Below are 13864 nucleotides of genomic sequence, written 5' to 3' on the forward strand. Positions count from 1 at the left end.
GGTTATATGTTTAGAGTGCACTTGCAAAATATGTGGAAGCAAGGACTACCTTCTCCTGCATGACTGTCAAATTTCAGTTCACAGTTACTTGGTTGCATGATGATAATCTGCTGCCTTGCTTTCACCGGCTCACATAGTGTAGGTCACAGCACCATGTGCTTTGGTTCAACTTGCTTGTTTTTACTTTTCTTTTTAAGGTAACATTTGCAGACATCAAATGTGGCGAACTTGAACAAATTACATGTGGCATTTTACTGTAGTAAGGCAGTGTCTACTTACGTTGCATTACAAAACATGAAGCATTAAGCACAAAAAACAAACAACTTTATTGCACTTGTTACATTTTAACTTCACCAACCAGCATCAGATCTAAGTTTGATCCTTCGTCTCAAACTCACTGAGAAAAGTCAAAGGTCATTGACCAAGCACAAAGATCAAAGGAAAAGTTCCAATTCAGCCTGGCAGCATTTTGCTGGCCAGGGCTGAAGGACTGCACTCGTTGTCGAGTTTGTCTTGCAACTTAACTCTATTGCACTTGCAATATTTTCACTTCCACCAACCAGCATCGGATCTAAGCTTGATCCTTCATTTAAAACTTAAAGTCAAAGGTCATTGACCCAGTACAAAGGTCAAAGGAAAAGCTCCAGTTGAGCTTGGCAGCATTTCGCTGGCCTGGGCTGCAGAAATACACGCCCTGATGAAAAAATCTGTCCCAAGTCACTGTTTGCCCAGGAACAATTGTTTTTGACGGCCCAGCAGTCACAACGTTGTCGCCATCCAGGTCAAAATCTGTCCACAATACAACCCCGTTGCACAGTCCACGGCTGTCACAAAAGTGGTAAAACAGTGATGCATGAGAAGATATCCACCACACTAAAAAAAATATGTTCTGTTCAACTTACAATATGGTACATAAAAAATTTAAAAATTAAAGTTTTTCTGAAAGTTGCTGTTACTTCAGTCATCGTCTCTTCACTTCAAAGCTTTCTTCAGTCAATTTCAAGCAACTCCTTTCAGTATACAAAGACTGAACTGCATAATATAAGCACAAGCAAACTCAAATGAAGGCAAGCGGAACCGCAAGATGGAGCCATGCAGGTGTGTGTGTGTGTAGGAGAAAAGATGAATGTCATTTTCAAACATCTACTGAAGCAATTTCTATTGCCTTTCTGAATATTTGCACAGTTATAGATAGTTTTCAAAGCCCAAACACGATGCCATTGTTTTAGAGTAGGTGCATCAGAAAAAGATCCCTCCGTTCACATCCAAGCAGTTTCTACTAAACTAAATGTATTAAAAGGCACATTTTTGGAATTCAATTCAAAACTGCATTAGTTACTCCAATACTTGATGCATAAAAATGAAGCTCGGTAGGTTGCTAGGACTTGGCAGAGAAAGTATGGCATGAACATAAGGCTGGCCTATGGGAAAGGACCAAAAACCACAGAGCAGCAATCACATGAGCCTGCATGAGGCTGTTCAATTCAGCTAGGAAAACACCACTGATTACATGTGGCACCACCTGAATTTAAGCAATCAAGTTTCAAAGGCATTTACAAAGGACATAACTATGCACAAACTAATGAGCAGATGTGTTAAAATGCAGCAAGAATGTGTTGCTCTTTCATATACATTGCAATCAGAGTTGTATATAATGCATTACAAGTGCAAATTAGATTTTCTTCTAATTTTGTAATGCATTGATTTCTTTATGCAGGAGGTAACATTTCCAGCAATCCAATTTTTTTTTCAGCAATCGATTACTTGTAATTGGTTTTTCCATTAGAAAAACAAGTTCTAACCACCGGAACAACATGAAGCACCTAAAATTTGGTGGAAAGCACCAGTGCTAGTGTGGTATATATTTTCAAGCCCAAGCAGCCTGCATTTCACTAATCCAGGGTTCTGAAGTTAGCATTTTTTCACTAGGAACCAACAGAACGTCATGTCCAGCTTTGTCCCTTAATGTGCAAGGTCTTCGTATGTTACAACTCCACCCTTCCCTCCAGCGTGCACTGAGTCTTCTGTGTCACTCCTGATGTTTTTACATGGGAGCATGGAAAGAATATTGACAAAAACTGCAAAAACACCTGCCGGTAAAAATTGACAGCATATGAATTGCAAAAGACAACAAAGACGCAGTGGCTCATTCCAGTCTATGCATAGCTGTCTTGTGCTAATAAAAGTTGTAAGGAAAATAACTGAATAGTTATCAATTATTACTCTTCTGTAATTGCTCCGTAACTTTTGGAGGTTATAACAGACTGCTGAAATCTGTTACATTTCAAATGACGTAATTGTAATTGATTATTTCTTTTCTGCAAAATGTACAAGACTGGCTGCAATCTATGTGTGTTTTGTGCACAAAAATGTTGGACCTGCAAGGGAAGTCCACCACGTTTTAATATCTTTTTGTGCATGTACCTGAATGCTACTTTGGAACACATGGGAGAAGAGCTAATTTCAGGTTCAAAAGTGGCACCCCAATAATGGGGGTGGGGGCCCAACATGTGCTTCGTATATAAAAATATGCTCCTGACCTAAGTGACTTGTAGCAGCTGATTCTACAGCTTTAATGTGCATAGACATTGTACCTTTTGAAGTTGGTGCTACCGGACGATAGCAGAGCACTCTCCTCGGACTTTACTTGCAGATTCATGTTCATAATCTGAAACTTGTTTGTCAAGGCTGTACAGGGGTACTCCCACAAAGGATGTGGTTCCACAGGGTCATCGCTAATGTTGTTTGATTCCTGGAAAAGCAGCATAGTAACACGACTGAAGCAAGCATGGCATGCGACCAAGGAAAAGCACTGCATCTGCTGTGACTTGTGCATCTTAAGCCTGTTGAAATGGCCATAAAGCTATTACAGAAATTCAGAAATCAGTTTTTCTGCCTTTAACAACTTCAAATGAGGGGAAAACATGGTAACCAATACTACTTTCAAAGTCTTCTACCAAACGCCCTTGTCTCATTTCCATATCTCTTACAACCTAGTGCATTGTTTGATGTTTTAGAACAGTTTGCATTGAAGCAGCTCTTGAAGCTGCTGCCAGGAAAGCAAAGAGGGCTCTCAGATGCATGGGCCATGTGGTCGCCCAAATTTCCTAACCATCAGATGTGATGTGCAAGCTTCCCTGAGGTAGTAGCTAGCACAGGATTCTAAAGCCGAACAGGGATTGTACCTGAGCACACACAGCCATTGCAGCGCTGCATGAAGATGATAGATGAAGTGTTTCCGTTTGGGTCTTAAATATAATTACAAAGAAATATCATTTATTCACCAGAATGTCAAGAAAGGACTGTTTCTCTATTGCTTTAGATTGCCAAATCAAACGTTTTCCTGATGCTCTCACACAGCAAGACCCAGGACAATCGAAGCCAGACTCCTGACTCAAGTGAGGTCCCTGTTCATAATGAAAAATCCAACAAAGATTCACCTCCACACAAAAACCAGTGCAAAGGTCACTAGAAACAGGATCAACATCACAATCTTGGCACCACAGTGAGGATGAAGGTAGCAAGCATAAATGTGTTTGCATGTTCTCTTCATGATGGGTGGATGAAAAATGACTGGGAAGGAAGTACAAGGCCAACTGTGACTAAAAAAAGTGCGTGCTTGACAATGTCCAACACACTTCACATAAAGTCAAGATAAATGGTGCAACAGTTTTAAGCTATGCATGCAGGTTGACGCAGAATGATTTATTTTGCAAATGATGTGGCACCAACTAAAAAGAAGTGTCAGGATAAACTACCCAAGAATACAGTTACCACAACACCATGCTTGATCTGCAGAACTGCACATCAGTCACTACCTATAGCTTTAAAACTGCAGCTGAAACTTAAGCACTTGTTACCAAAAGAGTCACCTTCCTGTCAATACTGCTGTGATCTGGCACAATAGCATAAACTGTCACCACGTGAAAAGTGAGGATGACAGTCAACCATACAAAACATAGAATTTGAGAACCACTGCTAAGGACAATGGCGAGTGCAGATTATGTCCCCAGCCTGTACTCGGGACTAACTTCTGTCCATTCTTGCAAAACTCAAACCTGTTTTGCAAGACACCTCGTGACTGTTGTCCACAAAAATCCTCACCTGCTCTTTTGCAATAAAATAAGATAAAAGTGCTTCATTAGGGTACTTTGCAACACACATACAAGAAAAGCATAAAAAAATGGAATGAAAAAAGGCACTAAAAGGATCAGTGCCATTTACAGGCAGGAAATAAAAATGCTAGGGCAGATTATAGCAGCAACAGAACAGAAAGGTGGCTTTGATTGCATATAGACCTAGTGTACAAGCAAAGATCTCTTCTTTCTTTCTTTGCCTTCATCATCAGCCTGACTACACCCACTGCAGGGCAAAGGCCTCTCACATATCTCTCCAATTAACCCTGCCCCGAGCCAGCTGCTGCGCCGCCGCGGTGGCTCAGTGGCTATGGTGCTCGGCTGCTGACCCAAAAGACGCGGGTTCGATCCCGGCCGCGGCGGCTGGAATTTCTTTGGAGGAGAAATTCTAGAGGCCCGTGTACTGTGCGATGTCAGTGCACGTTAAAGAACCCCAGGTGGTCGAAATTTCCGGAGCCCTCCACTACGGCGTCTCTCATAGCCTTAGTCGCTTTGGGACGTTAAACCCCATAAACCAAACCAAACCGTGCCAGCTGCAACCACCCTACCCTCGAAAACTTCCTAATCTCATCCGCCCATTTAACTTTCTGCCGCTCCCTGCTATGCTTGCCTTCTCTTGGAATCCATTCCGTTACTCTTAAGGACTATCAGTTCTCTTGCCTTCGCATTAAGTGCCCTGCCCAAGCCCATTTCTGCCTCTCAATTTTGACTAGGACGTAATTAACCCATGTTTGTTCCCTCACCCACTCTGTCCTCTTCCTGTCCCTTAAAGGTGCAGTAAAGAGGAATCTGAACTCGTCTTTTTGCCATGGGAACTCGACCTACACGTTCGGAGCATTCTTAGAAACTTCGGTTTATTGCCCTGTGTGGATGATTTCCCTAATTAAATCGGATTAACGTCCAGCTCCCGCCTTTTTTTTTAATTCTCCAGGTACGGTGGGCGGAGCCAGCCAACACGTGGAGTGCCTTTCAGCCAACTCTACGGAGGCTTTGCTTTCGCTTTATTTTGTTTTTTAGGTTTCCGTGCATAAATAGTTTCATTCGGATATAATATTGTTACGTGGCGGCCAGCCAAAGAATGAGGCATGATGAACGATGGATAAGAGATGATTTAATGGCCACTGGCCTAGCGCGAGCGCTCCGTCCCGCGCCAATGCCAGCTTCGTCTTCTTCGTAACATTACCCAGGGCCACCAAGCGATTGTCCTGAACGTAAACTGAAGAAGCCATGGATGAAGGGATGCGTGATTCAGCGATGGCTTCTCAGGGGAAAAAAGAAGTGGCAAGGTGATGAAGTGCTGGCCGTCACGGTGGATGAGATGACAGGCGGATGAGTCCCGGTCCACGAAGCATCCGGGCCGTAGGGTGCCAGGAGCTGACGGCCGAGGTCCTTGGACACACCGAACGGCAGGGGCAGTGGGGCGGTGTCCTTATGTGTGGGCAGGGTCTCGGGTCGGCGGGGTCATTATCGTCGCGGCAACATCGTCAGTTTGTCGTGTCTTGTGGTCCGGGCGGGGGACGGAACTGGGGTGAGCGGCAAAGTCGGTTCAGGTCGGGCGGGCTGGGGCACGGCCGGGCGGCACGGACCAGGTACTCACGGCTGACGTCCACAGCAGGAGCAGGATGCCGAAGCTCCGTGACCAGGATGGCGATGAAGGGACCCCAGCATCTCACACCAAATGTTATGCGGCGACCAGCCGAAGAATGAGGCGTGATGAATGATGGATAAGAGATGATTTAATGGCTGCTGGCCTAGCGTGAGCACTCCGTCCCGCACCACTGCCAGCTTCGTCTTTTTCGTAACAATATAGCTGCAAAATAAGCCCTCTGAAATAAATATACGCACGGACTATTTGCTACTACGGATTACTACGTATTACTCTGCCAATGGCAGAGCGGCAAGCCTCCACAGAGCTGGCTCAAAGGCACTCCACCCACCATACACGGAGAATTAAAAAAAAAGGGCAGGAGCCAGATGTTAATCTGATTTAATTAGGGAAATCAGCCACACAGGGCAATAAATCGAAGTTTCTAAGAATGCTCGGAACGTGTAGATTGAGTTCCCGTGGCAAAAAGACGAGTTCAGATTCCTCTTCATTGCACCTTTAACATTACACCTATCATTTTCCTTTCCATAGCTTGCTGGTTTGTCCTCAATTGAAGATGAACCCTTTTCATTAACCTCCATGTTTTAGCCCTACAGGTGAGTACTGGTAAGATACAGCTGTTATATACTTTTCTCTTGAAAGATATTGGTACACTGCCATTCACGATCTGAGAGAACCTGCCAAGTGCGCTTCACGCCATTCTTATGTCCTAGTTATTTCGCTCGTGATTCAGATCTGCAGTCACTACCTGACCCATGCATACGTATTCCCTTGCCACTTCCAGTGCCTCGCTAGGAATGGTAAACTGCTGTTCCCTTCAGAGACTGTTGAACATTACTTTGTTTTTCTGCATATTAATTTTTAGACCCATCGTTCTTGCCTTGCCTGTCAAACTCATTGATCATGCTTTGCAGTTCATCGCCTGAGTGACATAGCAAGGCAATGTCATCAGGGAATCACATATTATTAAGGTATATTCCATTAACACTTATCCCCAACTGTTCCCAATCCAGTCCAATGGAGTTCCAAAAGGAATCTGCACATGCACTGCTGGACACAGCCATTTTGTCACTGTGATTAACATACCTGAATCAGTCGGTCAAGGGCATGGAGGGTAAAACCCTCAGTGGCACCTGCTGGAGCATGGATCTTCCAAAGGTCATGAAATTCTACGGCAACTCCATATAAAGCAAAAGTGCATGGCATGGTTAAGACTGTGGGAGCCAGCAGGTGGGAAAGTGACAATCGCTTAAACCAGAACTGCAAGTTGTGCCAAGGCAGAACACTGGAGGTGAAGAAAGGCTCACCAATCAGCAGGGTGACCTATGAAAAAAAAAAGGTGCACAAAGCCCCAAAAATCATAAACTGACAACAACAACAAATAGCAGCATTTATAACAATACTGCAGGTGTAGGCACTCTCACACAGTGTTTTTTCAAAGAAAAAGCCTACATCAATGTCTGTCCAAATGTTTTTCACATGTAAACTCATCATTTTGAAAGCCAATGCTAAACTTACCTTTTCTACACTGCCCTCTTCACTCAACTTTTCAGCACTGTACTCTTCGCTTTGTTCCCCAGACAGAAACTGAAGACCCTCGATCTGGTTAACAGATGCATATTCTTGCAGCACTGAACGCATCTCTTTGTCAAGTTCATAGACATAGACCTGTGCCACAATCAGAGAGAAAAAAGTGTGAAATTCAATTTTCCACAGCATAGGAAGAGCAAACATGAATAATTGCATTCTACATGGAATATCCAAAATGCAGCTGATATCTTGCAATACCTAACGATTTGTGGAAATTGTTAAAGGGGTCCTGCAACACTTTGCGATTCTAGTTACGCTTCAGGTACATTCTTGATATCACGGTGATACAGAATATGAGTTGTAGAAAGCACTGGCACAGTTGGCAGCAAAAGTTTATGAGATGCGCGTGCTGACCTGCAACCAAGCCACCTAAAATTTACACCAGTTGATACAGAACGCACATCCCCCACATATGCAAGCATTTCAGGCGATTGGCGTGTGTGACAACACCGGAATAAATTTTTGTCCACACATTTTCATCCCGTAAACTTCTGTTGCTGACCGTACAAAAATGAGTGCACACGAACAGGAGTTACTGAATAAAGTTCAATATAGAAGCAAAAAAATTCAGGGGGCACTTTGGCTCTCTAAAGTGCTGCAAGGCGAAAGCGTTTCCTGGCGCACTGTTTGTTTGTATTTATTTTTTATTTTTCATAATTTTTTGTTTTATTTTTAGATCATTTTCTTAATTTTTATTGTTTTTATTTTTATTTCCATATCTTTATTTTTATTTTTATGTTTTTTTTTTATTTTGTTTATTTTCTTATTTTTACTTTTTCCTTTCCTTCACTTTATTCTTTTTATTTTATTCATGAAACCCATGCATTCACTAGATGTGCCTTTATTCATGCTCAAACCTTGTGCCTTCATGGCGGAGTGTTAGTGTCTCTGCTTCAAATGCCAAAGGCTCTGGTTCGATTCCCACCCTCGGCTCAGTTTCTTTTTAAGCAGTGACGCCGAAAGGCGGACAAATCTGCCGACGCATCTGTCGACACGGCTGCCGACGCCTCTGTCGACATCGCTGCCAACGCGTCTGTCGACACGGCTGCCGACGCGGCTGCCGACGTGTCTCTCGACACGGCTGCTGACAGCGTCTGTCCACACGGCTGCCGACAGCGTCTGCTAACGACAGAATGAGGCATTAAAGGCTTTTGCCTTAATACGGACCGCAGTTTGGTTCATAGAAGGTTCATATACCACTTCTCTCTCCCAATAATGTGAACTGATGGAGCCAACTGAACCAACCTTTCCGTACATGTAATGACACAAGTATGCACTTTATGGTTGCCTGATCACCATCACTCGCTTTCATGCAGCAAGCTGATGGTGCTACGCCCATGCTGACAAGCCTGTAGACAGCCCACCGAAGGCTATTAATGATGTTCATAGCCATTTGTCGGTCTTTCTAGCATTCAATGCGAGATCCTGAGTTTCCTCTGCTCGTGATAAACGGCAGAAGGGGGAGGGTTGCTGTGTTGCACAGAGAAAGGTCAAACCTGGCTTTGGCTGTTGTCTAACCCTTCCCGCAGCAATGCAACCTGTGGCCACTTTGCTGCTGCAGGTGGCTTGGGCAGGTGCAAGCGTGCGAGCTACTGGCAGTGTGTCCCATCCCAGGAAGCTGCTTACAGTAGACCAGAAGCTAAAAGTCCAAGGCAAATGTTTCTACAAGAATATTATTCTCATGCACTTGTGAGCCAACCACGCAGGTCTGGAAGCTGCCAAATGGTTTACATTGCTTCCACTCTGCTGCAAACAAGTTGTGAGTTGGTTGCAGGAAACGTGAACTGGTGCTGTCTGCAAATGGCGGGAATATGTATATCCCTTTCAGGCGCCATTTTTTTGTTTTCACTGAAATCAATTATTTTTTCACCTAAGTAGTATATTCCGGCCTCAAGAAAGGGAATTTGTTAGTTTTCGAACGTGAAAGACTAGCAGGTCAGTTCTTACAACGATGTGGAGAATTCTGTACAAAGTGCCAGTTTTGTCAGTAATCGAAATGTTCTCGTGTGTCAGGTAAACACCTTAGGGATCGTGGAATCGCTTTGTGTTTGGGAGATTCACATTATGCTTGAAATTGAGCAAAAAAAAGCGATGTTTTCATTCGCGGCAAAATCTGTCTGCACAAAAACGGCGCACAAAGTGCTACCTAGCTCACACTTATGTGAAATTTTATTTACTGCATTCACTACATGGTACAAAAAAGCAACTTATTTGCAACAAGAAGGGTGCTGAATTGGACTGAAATAATGAAATCACTGTTAAGTGCTCCAGTTTCTCAGAAAAAGCTGTAAGTTTGCCGCTTACACAATTGTGTACAAAGTGCCTGAAAGGGATATACAACTACAGTAAGCTCTGGAGTAGAGGGATAACGAGGCCTCTGCCGGTCTTTTCCACACTATTCATTTTATTGTGCTTTCTTTTCACAGCACGTCCACTCCTTCTACTTACCCAGAGTAAAAAAGGTTACAGGTAACAGTAACGAGCTCACAGTAATTGAAAAGATTCCTGATTATACTCGGCATTTGCCCAATAACTGAGTACCCACCAAATGACATTATGCGTGCCCTATCCACAGCTGAGAACTGCCGCTGTGGGGTGAAATACCTCAATAAAAGGATGCTAAAGGGGAATACTAAGTCAGGCTCGACTGATCAGGTAGGCTCGCCTGATAACAAATACCGTATTTACTCGCATAATTCCCACACCCAAATTTTATTACCTGGACTTATAACAAAAAGTTTTACTCGCATTCCTTGTAACATAGGCACACCAGGATGCGAGTAGGTGCGCGCAAGGAAGGCATTAGAAGACTGGTATGGTCGCGTCGCCGCGTGTGGTTGTGAAAGGCGAGTGTGTACTGCAAAAAAGTTGGTAATTCATTTGTAAATTGGGTCTAATAAAGAAAAGTCAACTGTGTATCTTTTACTCAGTTCACTCGCACCGGTGGTCGCTTTCCTGTACAAGCAGCCATAACAGCAAACTTCTGGTAACCTCCGGAGCTTGCGTCGCATCAGAATCCAAAACAACCGAACTGTTGACTGTTCTGTTTGCCGCTACTCTGCCGGGCCCCATGTGAGAGTAGTTTTATCACCTTGCATCTGCATTTGCCTCTGACTGCTGGATTTGCAATTGTATCGTGCCACATTTACTGCTTTCTTCCTCTTGATTTCAACTAGGATGTCATTAACCCCCGTTTGTTCCCTCACCCACTCCGCCCTCTTCCGATCTTTTAACGTTACACCTATCAAGGCAAGATAACCGCTGGTCCTTAAGGGTAATGGAGTGGATTCCAAGAGAAAGCAAGCGTAATAGGGGGTGGCAGAAAGTTAGGTGGGCGGATGATATTAAGAAGTTTGCGGGAATATGGTGGCCGCAACTGGCGAAGGACAGGGTTAATTGGAGAGACATGGGAGAGGCCTTTGCCCTGCAGTGGGCGTAGTCAGGCTGATGATGATGATGACATTTGCTGCTTTGAGCTGCTCATGCACCATCATGCCATGTTGCGGGGAATTATATATAATGTGTATATGTGTGGGGGGGGGGACAGGACAGTTGGACAGGATGTATTCTGATTCATTTCTGCTTGCAGCCTGCAGGAAGCAATTCACAAAAGCAGAAATCACAACGACCAAGCAGTTAATCATAGGTGTTGTTTGCGATCATACTTACTGCGTATTTTGTCAACAAACATAATTGACAGTACAGTGCGCCTTTGCACCATGTGCCCATTGCCGGCATCCGTTTACGACATGACGCATGGGGCTTCAGGCATAAAAAAGCAATTCTTATGCAAAATGGTTCCACTAAAGAAAATTCGAATTGCGCGCCATTTACCTGGTTTGTTCGCACTGGCGATTGCTTTCTCGGACGAGCATCGGCAGCGGGAAAGCGACTTTTTGATAACCTCCGAGGCGTGCGTCGCGCTGGAATCCAGAACTACACAACTGTTTGCAGTTCGCCTTGCTGCTATAGTCAATTGGGCCGCACGCGAGCATGGAAGACAGGATGGAGTGGAATTTTTTGCACTATTTATCTCCATTGGCCTCAGACACTGCCCCTGTGATTGCACCGTTAAGCGTTTATTGCTTAGAGTCTCAGGCACACCGCAATTCCATTGCATGGGATGCTACAAAACAAAATGCAAACGCGATGGAAGGGGGGGGGGAGGGGGCGTTGACTTGTAAGTGGAGTTTTTTTTTGCCAGTAGGAGCCATGGGTCCAGGGTAGACCTTTACACGGCAGTATATGGCAATTACAAAGTTTGTCCAATACAGGCAGCATGTTCCCGCAACGAAATTTTTTGTCTGAGTCCCATTTTTTTTTTGCTGTGCTTGGTTAATTCGAAAGCCCGGTTCATTCGAATGTTTTCTGCGGTCCCAGTGAGTTCAAATTAATGAGGTTTTACTGTATTTCCCTTTAGTTTGGTTTGGTTTATTGGGGTTTAACGTCCCAAAGTGACTCAGGCTATGAGGGACGCCGTAGTGAAGGGCTCCGGGAATTTCGTGCACCTGGGGTTCTTTAACGTCCACTGACATTGCACAGTACATGGGCCTCTAGAATTTTGCTGCTATCAAAATTCGGCTGCCACGGCCGGGATCGAACCCACGTCTTTCAGGCCAGCAGCCAAGCGCCGTAACCACTTTGCCACCGCGGCGGGTATATTATTTCCCTTTAGTGTCCCTTTAAGGCACCACTATAAGCAATTTTATGCAGCCACTGTTACAATAAAATACGGGAGCTCAGACTGTGTTGCAGGGCCCCTTTAAAGGAGAGCTAATGAAATATGAACAAATTCAAACATTTCACTCACCCTTTTAGCTCCCAGCTTTAAAGCCATCAGAGGAAGCAAGCCAAAACTGCCAATGCACAAGCACACTGACTGCACATTTATCATCTGAAAATGAAAAAAAACCACAGACTAAATAAATGCAATGCAGTTCAACAGATGTCAGCTCATTTCTGAGTAAAGCACTAACTATAATGTATGATACAGTGGTAATATGATTCATAAAAATCTGAGAAAATTGAAATTTCCATCCATTATGGCAGTTCCTCATGATCACGAAAACCTTGAGGTCATGAATGCTGCAAGCAAAATGGTCATGAGCAAGCTTGTCTAGAGCACTGTGAGCATTCGACAGTCTCCACTATCTCTGGACACCTAGCGCCAGCTAGGGGATATCACAAGAGCTAAGAGGTGAAAGAACGGAGATGGGACTGGAGAGAGGGGGGGACAGGCGGACGAGGGGAGAAGAGGGGAACTCCTACCATCATGTGATTTGCGTCATGTGTTCCAGTTTGAATGGCTTCAATAAATGTGTTTAAGTGTAACTGGTGTCATCGATGAAGGCGACCAGCGGCTGACAGCACTCAAACTGGCTCCGAGGTGAAAAGGAAGCGAAATTTTTAGAAGGTACAGTGAAACCTCATGTCCGTAACAAATCAGCTGCCGAGTATTTTGCTTTACTTGCGCCACAGCAGATTGCTTGAGTGCTCGAGATATGCCTGCTCATGGCTCGATACGATTGTCGCATACAATACATGTATGCATCAGTGCGACATTTTGCTGGTCCCCACTAATGAAAGAAATATTTCTAAGAAAAATATCCTACAAGCGTGAAAGCAACTAATACTGGGCCTAAAATACCACAATTACAGCTGTTATTTCAGTAAATATTTCAAGGCACCAAAGAACACGCACATACACACTAGAGAAGACGACGGCACAGAGCGCTACTCACACTGCTTTATTCTACAGAAAACAGGTACATGTATTCTCTCAGTTAGTGCATGCACAAAGAACACATTCACGCATCAGGTGTGCCATGAGAAGCACCACTAAAAAACTTTTTATGGGCTTTATACAGTGTTACTGTCCCGCACAAGCACTGTTCAGACCAAAAGGAAATCAGATGGTAATACTGGCATACTGGTTTGTTTCAAGTGGCCATTGATAAGCACATACTTTTTGAAGTTGCCCTTGAAGGAAGGAGTGCAAAGGTCGTTATTGCAAAAAATGAACCAGCTTTCCATAACTAGAAGCTCCATTTTTTGGCACAACAAAGATCCATAGAACTGGATTTCCCCAGTGGCATACCAACCGAAGGTCAATTCTCTTGCAGAAAGAGCAATCTGCAACTTAGGAACATAAATCTTCTTGTACACGAACTTAAAAGACAGATGGGAATGCATGCTTGAAGCTGCTGTAGCCCATCATAACTGCTCAATCACATCTGGTCTTGGGTGCAACCTATGCTTCATGGCTCTTTGAAGAGCAGTCTCATTACCAGCATACCATGAACAAAGACATAACACAAACAACAAACAAACATTTTTAGAAGAGAATGCAATAGACTTACTGCGAGTAGTTTGATTCCTAAATTATGGAAATGTCATCAACAAATTGAAAGACCTTAAGAACTAGTTGTCCAGCAGCACAGCAGTGATATTTTTACAACCGTGTTTGGTGCATTTTGGCCTCAGCCACTTATGCACCTTAAAACCCATTACACCAACCAATCAACTCTTGTGC

The 13864-nt window shown here is 44.0% G+C and overlaps 1 protein-coding gene across 1 annotated transcript in view; it reads right to left on the reverse strand.

The window, feature by feature from the left end:
• Positions 1–397: 397 nt before the first annotated feature.
• Positions 398–13864, reverse strand: part of LOC149355929 (protein arginine N-methyltransferase 7-like) — a 75149-nt gene continuing 61682 nt past the window's right edge. The window contains exons 12-16 of the mRNA XM_089584043.1: positions 12143–12226; positions 7261–7410; positions 6829–7065; positions 2595–2752; positions 398–824 (exon numbers count right to left, since the gene is read on the reverse strand). Of these exons, the coding sequence (XP_089440169.1) occupies positions 590–824; positions 2595–2752; positions 6829–7065; positions 7261–7410; positions 12143–12226 (864 nt within the window). The 3' untranslated portion in view covers positions 398–589. The remainder of the gene's footprint in view (positions 825–2594; positions 2753–6828; positions 7066–7260; positions 7411–12142; positions 12227–13864) is intronic.

The sequence above is a fragment of the Amblyomma mixtum genome, chromosome 3, assembly GCF_055824585.1.
Source record: "Amblyomma mixtum isolate Tamu chromosome 3, ASM5582458v1, whole genome shotgun sequence".
NCBI classification, from domain to species: Eukaryota; Metazoa; Arthropoda; class Arachnida; order Ixodida; family Ixodidae; genus Amblyomma; species Amblyomma mixtum.